The sequence below is a fragment of the Cervus elaphus genome, chromosome X (assembly GCF_910594005.1).
Source record: "Cervus elaphus chromosome X, mCerEla1.1, whole genome shotgun sequence".
Lineage (NCBI taxonomy): Eukaryota > Metazoa > Chordata > Mammalia > Artiodactyla > Cervidae > Cervus > Cervus elaphus.
In genome coordinates this window covers 35919224-35933953 of record NC_057848.1, presented here as the reverse complement: position 1 = coordinate 35933953, position 14730 = coordinate 35919224, and the positions used below count along the sequence as shown (strand labels likewise).

General features: G+C 44.8%; 1 protein-coding gene across 1 annotated transcript in view; it reads left to right on the top strand.

Moving 5' to 3' along the window:
* The first annotated feature begins 430 nt into the window (after positions 1 to 430).
* LHFPL1 (LHFPL tetraspan subfamily member 1) overlaps positions 431 to 14730 on the top strand; it is a 62372-nt gene continuing 48072 nt past the window's right edge. The window contains exons 1-2 of the mRNA XM_043896525.1: positions 431 to 530; positions 9548 to 10186. Coding sequence (XP_043752460.1) covers positions 9736 to 10186 — 451 coding nt within the window. The 5' untranslated portion in view covers positions 431 to 530; positions 9548 to 9735. The remainder of the gene's footprint in view (positions 531 to 9547; positions 10187 to 14730) is intronic.

Here is a 14730-nt window from a genome sequence, read left to right as displayed (position 1 = left end):
TCCTACTCCCTTCAGGCATGTGTCTACTGCGTCATTTCCAACCATGTAAATCTGCTATGTAATATACATGGTGAGATTATTTAGGGTTTGGGAAGTTAGGGAGAACATCTATTCCTCGGCAAGCATTTGGGCAGCAGGTGAGGAAGTGAGACAGCTATGCAGTTCAAGTGTGGACATATCTGCACACGCTCACACACACACACATACACACGCACGCACACACTCTCACTTACTCACGCACAGCTGACTTGGCATCTGTGAGGATGGAGGTGGGGGATGCTGTGCCTGCTAAGCTACTTAAGTGCCTGCATGTCTGAGGCTGACTTTGAAGCCTCCAGCGTGTTTGGAGTTAATTCCCATTAGGTTAGACTCCGCCTCTCTCTCCCAAAGGTAAAGCAAGTTTTTTTTCAGGCATCACTGCAAAGAGCAGCTGGAATTCCCATCCCCTCTGACAAGCTGTGAGGAGAAGTTGTTTCTCAGATGTGAGTCCGAAGAGAGGGAACAAGTCAATCAGCCTTCGTGGTCAGAAGGTAAATTTGCAACTTGGGCCAAATACAATTGAAACAGCTGGATAAGAAACTGTTTGCTCTCCCTTTGCTCAACCCCCCTTCTCCCCTTCCTTTCTCAGGCTTCCTGCCCTTTCATCTGACAGCTCAGAGAAGCTGTTTTCTTCCCAAAGGCAAACTGGTTCATTTTTACTTCCTCAAGTCTGTTGTTTACACAGAGGCTAAGAGGAATCGGGGCTGGATTCCCGTTTCGTGTTGACACGGTGTGAAGACCTAAGAGTTAAATGCTGGTTGGTTTCCCCAGGAGAGTTGGTAACTTGAGTAGAGGAAGTCCGGGTCTCTGGGAGTGGAGGGAAGGATTTTGTTCTGACCTGTCTATAGAAATAAAAGTGGATCGGGTTTGCTGATGTGCTGGTTGACTTCTTAGACTTGCCAAAATTGGGGTTATGGTACTGAATTGGGGTGCTGGGGTTAAACTGAAATGCAGATGTTGAAGTGAGTTGGACTGGAAGTAAAATATTGCATTTGCTCAGTAAATATTTGAGTTCCTACTGTGTGCCAAAGCATGATGATTTCCAGAAAAACCTGAAATAGTTTAGCTATAAATCCATTCTTGAAAGGAACACTGGGCCAAATGATTCTATTTCATGGTAGGAAACAAAGCAGAAAGAAGTCTCATGGTGAGGAGAAATCACTGAGAGACTGGTTAGGGGAGAAAGGGAAGAGGAATAATGTTCCCCTTCTTGAGTGACTCTGAGTCTTCTCTATTACTTAATGGGACGATATTGTCTTCTCTAGTAGGTGGGAGAATTACCTATCCTGGTGTTAGGATAACATAGCACAGATGATACTTCACTTGAACTCTGTGTTCCATCGTCTTTATTTTATAGAGGAAATTCAAACTCAAAGGTTTTAAGTGAGCCTTTCAAGTTCATCTAACTTGTAAGGGGCAGACCTCAGGACCCTATCCCAGATCTGGATTCCAAAATCTGGACTCTTGTCCATGAAGATGCTATTTCTCAATCATTAGTTTCCATCAGAATCAACTGAGGATTTTTGAAAAATGCAAATTCCATAGACTCTAATTCAGTGAATCTTAAAAGGAGGTCGTAGTCTACATTTTTGACAAGTACTGATGGTGATTCTGATGCAGAGGTGTTAGGGGACCCCATTTGAAAAACACTCTTCACATGCCAGACTGCCTCTCCTGTCTGCTGAAGTAGTAGAAGCATTCAGTGCACCTTCTTCCTACACTGGCTAGATTCATTGAATGGAGGAGGTCAGCTGTGGTGGCGTTTTATTCATTACTGGAGGTCATGGGTAGAGGGAGTACTGGGCAACAATAGCAGGGCTGGGATTATTAACTTAAGGTTGTAGGGAAATGCTTTACCAGTTAATCCATTGTTGATAGAACTTAATGGTGTCTTGCCAGAGCAGGCTGGTTGGAGTAGTTCCTAACCGGTGGAGGGTGTGAGATAGGTCTCCTAGCCAACCAATTGAACACTAAAGGTGGTGGCACTGGTCCAGGCAGAATAAGACCTGGGGTGAAGATCTCTGATTGATACCCCACTTTCCAAAGCAAAAGACAGACAGGGAGCTCAATGAGCAGTATTTTATTTTATTTTTCCAAAGAAGGGAGAAGCTCATATAAAATTTAGGAAATCATTCCAATTTTCACCTTTCTAATCTCAGACTCAGGAGAAAGGGAATAGCCCAGGACTTAACATGGAGGTTCTTTTTATGGGCTTTCCCTGTCTCTCCATGGCCAACTTGATTATTTATAATTGACCTTCTAGGTTATTGATGACTCGGTTGATCCTCTGCACTAACTCCCTGGCTTCCTGCCTCCCAACATCTTACCTCCTGGTGAACATCTTCACCTTAGGACGGAGAAATGCAAATAAATGAACAAACAAACCCAACACAGCTACTTTTGCTAGTCTTTCTACCCCAGATTAAAAGAGGATGGGAGGAGGGAGAAGGCTTAGAAAGACAATCCACAAGCAAGAAAGCTGAGAATTTGAAAGACAAGATTTAGACCTAAAGTGAGGTCTTTATAAGCATGGAGTAGAATGGTGGTTGCCAGAGGCTGGAGGAAGGGGGAATGTGGAGCTGTTTCTCAGTAGGCATAAAGTTTCAGTTACACAAGATGAATAACTTCTAGAGATATTCTGTACAGCTTTGTGCCTGTGGTTAACGATATGGTGTTGTGCACTTCAAAAATACATTGCAAGGATAGACCTTATGTTAAGTTTTCTTAACACACATAAACCCACAAAACAATACAAGGAACTTGTTTTTTCAATTTGTTTATTTATTTTTAATTGGAGGATAATTGCTTTACAATGTTGTGTTGGTTTCTGCTGTATGACAACATGAATCAGCTATAAGTATACATGTCTCCTCCTTCTCCAAACTCCCTCCTACCCCCACCCCATACCACCCGTTTAGGTTGTCACAGAGCACTGGGTTGAGCTCCCTGTGTTATACTGCAACTTCCCATTAGCTATCTGTTTTACATATGATAGTTTATGTTTCAGTGCTACTCTATCAATTCGTTCTGCCCTCTCCTTACCCTCTATGTCCACAAGTCCATTCTCTAGGTCTGCATCTCTATTCCTGCCCTGCAAATAGGTTCATCAGTACAGTTTTTCTATATTTCATATATATGGGTTAATACATGATATTTTTCTCTTTCTGACTTACTTCACCCAGTATAAGAGGCTCTAGGTTCATCCACCTCACTAGAACTGACTCAAATTCATTACAAGGAACTTTTTGAAGATTATGAATATATTCAGTGCCTTGGCTGTGGTGATGGTGTTACAGATGTAGGCATGTGTCCAAACTCATTGAGATACATACATTGAATATGTGCAGATTTTCATATATCATGTGTACCTCAATAAACCTTACAAAAAGTGAGGTCTTCTTCAAGTTACCACGATACAAATGGGAAACAAACACAATTCTGGGGGTAGATAAGTCATGAGATGATTGCAGGCATAGGAGAATCTGGAGAGATGCCCATTGTGGAGATGTATAGAGGAGAAAATTCTGGGGGAACTCAGGTGGCAGAAAATAAGGCGAGAAATACTTGGAAAGTGGTTATAGATTCTTTTTGAGGCTGTGTCTGAAGCAGGTGGCACTTGTGGTAAAGAATCCACCTGCAGCGCAGGAGACCAAGGTTCCATCCCTGTGTTGGGAAGATCCCTTAGAAAAGGAAATGGCTACCCACTCCAGTATTCTAGCTTGGAGAATCCCATAGACAGAGGAGCCTGGTGGGCTACAGTTCATAGGGTTGCACAGAGTTGGACACGACTGAAGTGACTTAGCACGCACTGAAGCAGAAAGATCTAGAATGGTCAGGTTGCTTATATACCCAATTCAATACAAGAGCAAGAAATTTTTCTGGAGTAGGACTCTATTTACCCACTGAAGCCATATGCCTATGCCTATTAATTATTTCTTAAAGTCTCAACACTGAGTATGATTAGTGAGGTGAGGTGAAGTGAAGTGAAGTCTCTCAGTCATGTCCGACTCTTTGCGACCCCATGGACTGTAGCCTACCAGACTCCGCAGTCCATGGAATTTTTCAGGCAAGAGTACTGGAGTGGGTTGCCATTTCCTTCTCCAGGGGATCTTCCTGACCCAGGGATCAAACCCTGGTCTCCCGCGTTGCAGGCAGACGCTTTACCGTCTGAGCCACAAGGGAAGCCCGACTATGATGAACAGGGTTGGCCAAAAAGTTCTTCCAGGTTTTTCCGTAAACTGTTATGGAAAAAGCTGAACAAACTTTTTGGCCAACCCACTATTTGTTAAAGGGTTGGCTAGTAGGCTATGCACACTGTCTGGGGGTGTGAGGAGAAAGGCCTATTCATATTCCCTTGCCAATAACAGTGCCAACAAAGCTGCTTCTCGCAAACCAGTCCAAAACCAGTAGTGTTTGAGTCCTTTTCCATGGAGACTGGGGAGGAGATAAGGTGTTGGAAGAATTTGCTTTGTTTTTCTCCACCAAGAAAAATACAAGAGCAATGTTTCCAGTTTCATTAATACTAAGTAAGTGCTCACATGTAAGTAGGGATACACAGGAGTGAAAAGTTGAGAACAAATGATCACAGGCTTGGGAAGGAGACACCACAGGGAGAGGTAGAGTGCTCATTTGGGGAGGGAAAAGTCCAAAGGTAAGGTACCAGCAGGGCTTCTCCTGTGGCTCAGATGGTAAAGAATCCTCCTGCCAATGCAAGAGATGCAAGAGACACAGGTTCAATCCCTGGGTTGGGAAGATTCCCTGGAGGAGGGCATGGCAACCCACTCCAGTGTTCTTGCCTGGAGAATCCCATGCATAGCGAAGCCTGGTGGGCTATGATCCATGGGGTGGCAAGAGTTTGACACAACTGAGCAACTGAGCACAAGATACCAGCAATCTGAGTTAATCTGTGTTGATGAAGGGCTCCTGTCAGGATGACAGTGGCCAATCTGTCCTCCATTTCCTCTGAGGACCTGACCAAAGGAATTTACCTGAAGTTGGTAGTTGGTGATGGACAGGGAGGTCTGGAGTGCTGCGGTTCATGGGGTCATAAAGAGTCGGACACGACTGAGCAACTGAACTGAACTGTATCAGAAAAAGATTTAAAATGAGACGTAAATGATTTATTGACAGTGAGAGTCATCAAGCTACTGAGAAAAACTGTTGAGTCCTCTTTCCTCTAGAGTTCTTTAAAAGCAGTATAGATAATCATTTGATGTGTATGGCTTAGGAGGGTTTCCTGCATCTTATAGGTTGAAATGACCTCTATCCATGAGTTTATGTTAGAATGACCACTGTATCTTTACTACTAGTCTCTAGTAAGGACAATAAATTTAGGGCAGCCTTCATGCTTCCACCCTGGCTATTATAACTTTCTAGCCACATTCACTGCATCTCATACAGCCACTCTCAGAAACAGGCATATGATCCATTGAGGAGATAGAGCAACGAAGGGGGAGAGACCATGTGATAAACAAAGAGAGAGGGGCAGTAGCCAACCTAGCAATACCTGGTTACTGGACCATTTAGCAGGAGCACCGGGGTGAGTTCTTGGTTTCTGAAATCCAGTGTGGCTGTGTGGTGAGGCCTTCCAGGACAGGGAAACAAAGTGATTGCTACATGAAATATACAAGAGAAGTAAAGTGAAGTATAGCATTGTGTGTGACTTTTATTTATGTGAATGTAAAAGAGACTTGGCTAGCTCCTGGGAATGAACTTGATTGCTTTGGAGGGCTATCATGAAAGGAGGTTACTCCATGACAGCTGGTGCAGTAACTCAAAGCACTTGGTTGAATGCATTTCTCTGTGTGAAGGTAGAACAGTGTACATGCAGACCCCACATGGCCGATTGCCATAGGAGAAGCTGGACTGGAGCTTATTTTGTGCTCAGAAAATATTGAGCAATGGGATCTCTGACCTCCCTTTCTTGACTGCATGAGGTCAAGCCTATGATTCAGAAAGATTTTACCTTCAGGATATAAAGATTTCATCTCTCTATTATTTAATTCCATGGTCACTTTTCACTTCATATTGTTTGAGTCCTAGAGAGAGAGCAAGAGAAAATTATCTGTGGCAGTGATTCTCAACCTGCTGTCCATGGATTGTGCTGGCTCACCACACTTCTAGTCCTAGATAGAGTGACTAACTCATCCATTTTGGGACTTTGTTATTTGTAGTTTCATCCCTGACAATCCCACATCCCTTAGTCCCAAGTTAACTAGCATGGCTGGACATCCTAGTTCTAAATGAGATAAGGAGAACGAGTTTTTCCTGAAGTTGAAAGTATTTAAATTCTGAAAGCCAATGAGTTTTTCTAAAGATAAACATATTTAATTTAAACTGAATTTTGTGATTCCACCTTCCTATCTCTTGGCTTCAAAATGGCATCTTTAAAATGAAATGATGGTAACAGTGGTTACCATAGTAGTCTTATAGTTTTTTAAACAGCCTGACTTGGCACAGATGGTGATTACCTTACATCAGAAGCCCTCCTCCTATTTTAGTATAGTCTAGGTACCACTCACCAATTTAATCCCTTTCTCTGCCTTATACTCTCTGCCCTTCTACTGGATTTTGTACTGGGACTTGATCTCAAGATGATAAACATTCATGGTGGACATATGGGGCTAGTTCTGACTACAAACTTGAAATAGCTAATGCCCTGGTCTTGATGGTGACATGCTGGGTAGAGAAAGTCACCTTCCTCCTGCCTTGCCTGTCCTTCCTGTCTGATTTTTTTCATCATCCTTAAACAGATTTGCCACTGTGGGTGGGAAACCATGGAGGCTTTTCATCAAAACACTTGGTGTGATGAGGAAGACTATGGGGAAGGTGAAGTGAGAGGTGAGAAATGATGGTGCTGCTATTTGAATCACTGTGTAAATTTGGGCAAGTTCCTTAGCTTTCTTTTTTAAATTTATTTTTCATTGCAGAAAAATTGCTTTACAATGTTGGTTTCTGCCATACAAAATGCAAACCAGCAGTAATTATACATATATCCCCTCCCTCTGGAGCCTTCCTCCCCTCCCCACATCTCACCCTTCTGGGTCATCACAGAGGACCAGGCTGGGCTACAATAGCTTCCCACTAATTATCTACTTTACAAATGATAGTGTATATATGTCAGTGCTACTTTCTCCATTCATCCTGCTCTCCTTCCCCCACTGTGTCCACAAGTCCACTCTCTACATCTGCATCTCCATTCTTTCCCTGCAAATAGGTTCATCAGTACCATTTTTCTAGATTCCATATTTGCTCATTTGTAAACCAGGGGTACTACCTTTCTTACCAACCTGAGGAGATTTTTTGGCAGAGCACATGAAATAATGGTCTTGGAAGGGAATATGATGGTGCACCCAGCAGTTGTTTATCAGCTTGTTTCCTCTCATCCTCTGGCCTGGGCTTCTTCACCAGGAAGTGAGCTCATAAAAGAGAGCTGCTTGCATTTTCCATAATCTTACATGCTCTAATATAGCAAGCAGAGGCATTACCTCATTGCGGCCAAGCATACCTGCTTTCTAACAGCAATTACTCAAGACTAGTTTCACTTCTCCTGTTGGCTTTCAACCCTGCGTCACATCTTTCTTTCATTCCCCCAACTCTCAGGCACAAAGCCTCATTCCCTGGGGCCCAGCTCAGGGCACTTTCTTCCCAAGCCCTAACATTCCAAAGTAAACACCTGCAATTTATAGTCTCTGCTCCCTTCCTGCGCAAAACACACAGCACACAATATATCTGTATTGGGAGGGGAATTGTGGTGGAGCAAGAAAAGAGCATTATACTAAGAATCAGATAACTGGACTCTGATCCAGCCAGGGTACTTCACTAGTTCTTTACCCTTGAGGAAATCATTTCCTCTCTGTATTCCCATCTGTAAAGTGATAGAGGAGGAGGGTGGTTCGCACTGTGGAGTACAAAAGTACTGGCCTAGGCATCTGTAGATTGGGTTTCTTATTCCAGTCTGGCTGCTTGCTAACTTCTCTGTGATTTGGGGGGAATCACTACCCACTTACAGGGCCACACCTCCCCATATGTAAAAAAAAAAAAAGTTTGAATTAGGTGATTAATCAAGATTTCTGCCAGCCTAGAAATTGGATGCTTCTCTAGAATGGGTTTCATTAAACATACATGGATGGCGGTGCCTGCTTCATGCCAGACATTGTTTGATGATAGTTGTTACAGGGCTCATGGCTGGGCAAGGTACTTGAGACCCTGCGTACAACTGCTACTTGTTGCTGGCCATGTCTCAACTGGCAAAGTGGTGACCCCATGGACAGTTCCTATAATTCCCCTGCCTTTGGTCCCCTACCCCCTCTCCCCTTTCCCACCACCTGTAACTTTAAGCTGTGGTGATGAATCATGGAGTTTCTGAAACAGATTCCACCATCTGTTTGCTGGAGATGTTCACAGGGCTGTCAGCAGGCTGCAGTGTGGTCTCTGGCTGCCTTCATTGAGAAACAGGCCAGAATGCAATGGCAGATTAATGTAGTTGGGAGGGAAGCAGTTGATTTTTGACAGTGGGGTCTGTGAAAGCCATTTGTGAGCTGGGCTGAGGAGATTAGATCTAAAAAGGCACTCAGCATCTTGAATCTGAGACGACTTGTTCCAAAAGGCATCTTGAAAGGCCCTTACAGCTCAAGATCTATGTTCCTGCAGCCAGGCAGGGGGCACCAGATCTGTTTCAGAGAGAGGAGAAGTTTTCATGATTATATTCAGCAAAGGACTGGGCAGTTTTTCTTAGTAAACAGTTTAGTGTTAAACAACCCTCACTGTTTGGGAAGGTGCCTCCCATTTTGTTCTTGGGGAAAAGTGACTGAACAGAGCTTGCTCAGTGATGAGCATAGGGAGTGAGACTAGATGCCCCTTATTTTATTTACCCATTTGAACCTAACTGATGCAATACTGGGAAAGCCCAAGTTAATGCTCTGTTGGATATCCTACTAAGGTCAAATGGGCACTCCATGGTGAGTGCTCCTTCCCTCTTCTCCCTTGGAATGTGGGCAGGCCCTGTGAGTGATCTTCCTTCTTCCTTCACTCTCTGAAATCACCTTGGTTCCTGGCCCTCTTGAGGCAGTACCTCCTTCCAGGCCTCAGGTAAACAAGGTTTTTCCATTGGAAATTGGGGGCTCTCTGGAGAGCCTAGGTTTGATTCAGGCCTCCCTCCTACCCGTTGTTCCATGCTAGATGTCAAGAACTAAAAGCTGTCTGTTTGGGTTGCATTGGGCTTCCCAGGTGGTGCTAGTGGTAAAGAATCTGCTTGGCAATGCAAGAGATGTAAAAGATGTGGGTTCAATCCCTGGATTGGGAAGATCCCCTGGAGAAGGGCATGGCAACCCACTCCAGTATTCTTGCTTGGAGAATCCCATGAACAGAGGAGCCTGGCGGTCCATAATCCATAGTGTCACAAAGAGTTGGTCACAACTGAAGTGACTTAGCATGCACACACTCAGGCAGGCTGCATTGGAGTAGATGGAACAGTCACTAATTCACTTCTGTGGTTCTTCCATTGCAGCCTAGAGACCATAGAAGTCTGAACCAGGTGGAAGGAAGGGAAGATGGGAAAAGTGGTGGAGAGCAGACTCCCATAGGGACCCAAATGGTCCTCGAGACAATAACCTTATCCAGAAGTAAGGGCCAAGAAGCACATGACTGAGCCCTGGGGCTGGCCAGGCAGTTGAAAACTAGGCTGGTGGAGCCTACATGACAACTTTCTGCATTTGGTGCTGTGAACCGACTCATCTCCCCATCCCCGCCAAGAAACCTGGGACCATGAGGAGCAGCCTGACCCTGGTGGGGACCCTCTGGGCCTTTCTGTCCCTTGTTACCGCCGTGGCCAGTTCTGCCAGTTACTTCCTGCCTTATTGGCTCTTTGGATCTCAGCTGGGGAAGCCAGTGTCATTCAGCACATTCCGGAGGTGCAATTACCCTGTGAGGGGAGAGGGGCAGAGTCTGATCATGGTTGAAGAGTGTGGGCGCTATGCCAGCTTCAGTGCCATCCCCAGCCTGGCCTGGCAGATGTGCACGGTGGTGACAGGTGCTGGCTGTGCTCTGCTGCTCCTGGTGGCACTGGCTGCTGTCCTGGGCTGCTGCATGGAAGAACTCATCTCCAGAATGATGGGACGTTGCATGGGAGCTGCACAGTTCGTGGGAGGTAAGACTGTGTGGCTGAGATTGGGGAGGTTGGGGAGCTTTGCAGGGGTGGGCATAGTGGGCATATTGCCTTACAGGGAAATCCACTCTCAGCTTCTCCTCTTTGTCCAACTCTAAGGCTGTGAATGGACTAAGGCTGTGAATGGGCTTCCCTGGTGACTCAGATGGTAAAGAATCTGCCTGCCAATGCAGGAGACACAGGTTCGATCCCTGGGTTGGGAAGATCCCATGGGGAAGGAAATGGCAGCCCACTCCAGTATTCTTGCCTGGGGAATCCCATGGGCAGAGGAGACTGGGGGGCTATAGTCCACGGGGTCACAAAGAGTTGGACATGACTTGGCAACTGGACAACAACAACAAGGCTCTGAATGGGGGATCCTTTGAGATACCTGGTCTGGGACTCCCCAAAGTGCAATCTACATCAGGGTTTTATTCACAGCAAGATTGGCTAGTAGGCAGAGATGATATCTGGTTTTTTGGCCCTGATTTTCATCACATTCTTTTTCCTGCAGAGTGCCCATTTAACATATTATCCAGGTCTGCTTTGCAGAGGAAGCAACTCTAGTACACTACTAGTATGGTATACAACTCTATACTCCAGTATTGCTACTGCTGCTAAGTCACTTCAGTCGTGTCCGACTCTGTGCAACCCCATAGACGGCAGCCCACCAGGCTCCCCCGTCCCTGGGATTCTCCAGGCAAGAACACTGGAGTGGGTTGCCATTTCCTTCTCCAGCGCATGAAAGTGAAAAGTGAAAGTGAATTCGCTCAGTCGTGTCCGGCTCTTAGCGACCCCATGGACTGCAGCCTACCACGTTCCTCAATCCATGGGATTTTCCAGGCAAGAGTACTGGAGTGGGGTGCCATTGCCTTCTCCGATACTCCAGTATTACAGTTCCCAAATAAACTTGACCTCTAAGATCCCTGATCGCTGGTAGTTATCTGAGGACCGTGATCTGATTAACACATACACAAAGGTTCTGATTACTAAATGAGTTTAATATGCAGTCCTCACCAAAAAAATACATCTCTAATAGTGAAATGCTAGCTACCAGGCAGACTGCAGTTGACCACTTATCTGGCAACATCTAAGGCTAGCACTGACTGGTAGCCATCAACAGTCTATTCAGGTTTCCTCTGGCCCCGACTCACTCTACTTATCTTTTCTCTCATTCAGTCTGCCTCTAAATTTAGTGCAGGAGACCTGGGATGCTGGCAGTGTGTGGATGGGCTAGGAAAGGACAAAATGCAAAAATGGCAGACAGTAGGAAAGCAATGGGAGTGTTTTCATTTGAACCGAGAGGAAAAAGGCAAGTTTAGACACACAGGCAGATATATGTGTGAATGTATGAGCTATTTTTTACACCTGGATGGGGAAATGGAAAAAAGTGCTGGTAGAATCAATGGCTGAAGTTTGTTGTTGTTCCTGAAAAGTTTTAGAATTCCTATTCATTATCACTGTCATCTCCATTAGCAGCACAGTGTGGGTGACTGGAGCCAGGAAAATTCGATCCCACTTCTGGCTCTTTTGTTAAGTTGCCCTGTGGCTGTAAGCAAATGACTGACCTCTCTCATGTTCACTTCCCTTCTTTCCTTGAATTGGTTCATTGGCAAGATAGCCCAGATCCTCATTTTCTTCTTCTCTCCAATGACTGCATTCAAGTAGCCTTGTGGTGCAATGGTAGTGATGACCTAAGACAGTGCTTCTCATCAGGGACTGATTTTTTACACCCCTCACCCCCACCACCGGAGGACATTTGGTAATGTCTTTGAGACATTTTTGGTTATCACAAATTGGGGAGGGTGCTACTGACAATCAGTGGATAAAGATGAGGGATGCTGTTAAATATACCACAATGCATAAAAATAAAACAGTTGCCTACTCCTCAAAACAAAGAAATATCTGGTCCCAAATGTCAATAGTGCCAAGATTGAGAAACCCTAAGCTAAGCTATTATTTCCTTGCCTTCTTATGAAAAGTACCGAATTCTCTTTTTGTGCCAGTTAAGGTGATGTTAAGATGTTTCCCTCTTTCCTTAGACTCATTGTAAAAATTTTAAATTTGAATTAACATTCTAATCTCCCTTATGTATGAACTTTCCCATTACTAATGATTTTCTGGCCACATTGGAAAGTCATTACATTAATTTCTCTCTTCCCCTTGAAAACCCTGGTACAGAGCTAACAGGTTACTAAGGCTGGTCTAAACCAATGACTTTAGCCCCCCTTTGTGGGCTCCACAGATATTACAAATGAATCTTAAGTAGGCTCACCTTTCACCTGCTTTCTTGGGCTTACTGTGACCAGCTTGGTACTTCTATGGGCTCATTATTTCAGGAAGTGATACTTAGCTGGCAGAGAAAGGAGTGCTTCTTACAACTCATATTTATAGCCCAGGGCCCAGCTCAGCGCCTGGCATATAGCAGGTATTCAGTAACGGTAGAAAGAATGAACATATGGCTAAGGCAATGTCTGGTATATTTTGGGATAAGTTGGTTACATGAGAGCTGGCTTCATTCACTTCCTTTCCTTTTTTCCAGGCTTTCATTCAAGGGTATTAGCACCCTGAATTCTCTTCTCTTCTGACTTGAGAGTGACAACTTAGCTTCATTTGCTTTTCTAAGAGTTTCCAGCAGAGAGCGAGGAGGGGCTAACTGGTAGGAATAAGAAGGACAGTAGCAACAGTCTACATCTGACTCTAAGAATTAACATTGTCTCCTACAGCCACCTTGCCTCCTACCTTGGGCTTGAGTGAGACTTTCACAAAACCTCTGTGGGTCTCCATATAATACATTTTGGTTGATCTCACCTTTGAAGTCCAGAAACTCAAATTGTTGAAGGAAGATGTGACTAGGTAAGGGAGACTTGGGCTTTCTAGGTGGTGCTGGTGGTAAAGAACCTTACTGCCAATGTAGGAGACACAAGAGATGCAGGTCTGTGGGTCGGGATGATACCATAGAGAAGGAAATGGCAAGCTACTCCAGTATTCTTGCCTGCAGAATCCCATGGACAGAGGAGCCTGGAGGGCCATGGTCCATAGGGTCACAAAGAGTCAGACATGACTGAAGGGATTTAGCACGCACATGCATGCAATGGAGACTTAGACACCCATGAACTGAGTGGGGAAGAACTTTAACTGAGTGGCAGATGTCATGCAGAGGCAACAGAAACATCAGTATCATTTTCATCTCATATGATTTCTGCCATTTTATATTCCCCATTGGCTATTGCTCATAGGAACATAGTCACAGTGTTTATGCTTAGATGAGGATCTTTAAAACTCAAGAATAAAATGCCATTTGACAGTAGTCATGGAAAGAGTTAAGACCCAAGGTGTGCTACAAGGTTTCTCCTTGGGCAAGGGAATAATACTGGACAGATGGCTGAATTTCCACAACTTCCCCATCTGTAATACCAGCCAACTAAGAGTCATTTTCATTTCCTTTTTAGAAACTGGAGCCTGTCAAGGTTATATCAGATGTGAAGGAATGTTAAAGCCTGCTTGAATGTATCATATTTTCTAGGCACCCCTTGGCATACAACCATTATCCAAGGTTCTTCAGAGATCTTGTGCCTCACTCCTCAGAGATGGGCTCTGTTAGTGGCAGAAAGCCAAACCTGAAGAGCGTTTTGAGCTGCACGGATAAAAGACATATGAGAAAGAGCTGTGGGGGTTAAGTTGAAGCCTGTTGTTTAAGGGAAATTGATTTCATTGCTCCAGGCCAGACTGCTTCTCAGAGCTAGTGCATTAACCAAAATATATCAGGGGGAGGAACCCATTTGTTTCAGGTTTGGTTTATCCCTGCCAGACCCCAAACCACTGAAGAGATGGAGTATCCATTAAGAACTACTCCCTCCCCTCTGCCTGACTTTTGTTCCCCAGTTTGGCGGCTGTCCACAGAGATGAGCGGTGGGAAATGGGAGAGACAGGAAGAAATAAAGAACTGCTGGCCTGAGTCAGATTCAGCAAGGTGACCTGATGGGGCCCTTGGGTCCTATTTGCTCCACCTGCAGCCAATCCAGCTGGACAAGTGTAGGGTCCAGAGAGCCTTCCACTGGGACCTTCATGCCCTCCTCTAACCGGGGAAGGAAACATCTGGTCAGGAGATTATTTCAACCCCGGGGATGCTGAGGTTTCCAGCCAGCTGGCCCCTGATCCCTGAGAACAAGGTCATTATTTACATTCCCCTGTGTATACACATGCAACATGCTTGTGAGTTATCCTCTACCTTCAGTGAGAGCTAACCGAAGAAGAAATAGGTGAGAAGTAAATATAAAGAACTCTTGGCAGGAAAAAGTGTAAGATCTTGGATCAGGTTACTTGAGGGAGGCCAAGAATCTTTCTAGAGCAGGGAATGTATCAGAATCACCTGGAGTGCTTAAAAAAATGGTCCCTCTCCCTCTTTCTCATACTAATATACATAGCAACAGGTGGAAGGCTACATGTTTTTTAAAAATCTCCCCAGTGACTCTGATGTGTGTGCTGTGTTCCCTTTCCCCAACCCAAGTAAGAACTACCACTCTGGACGTTTTTTGTTTTGGTTT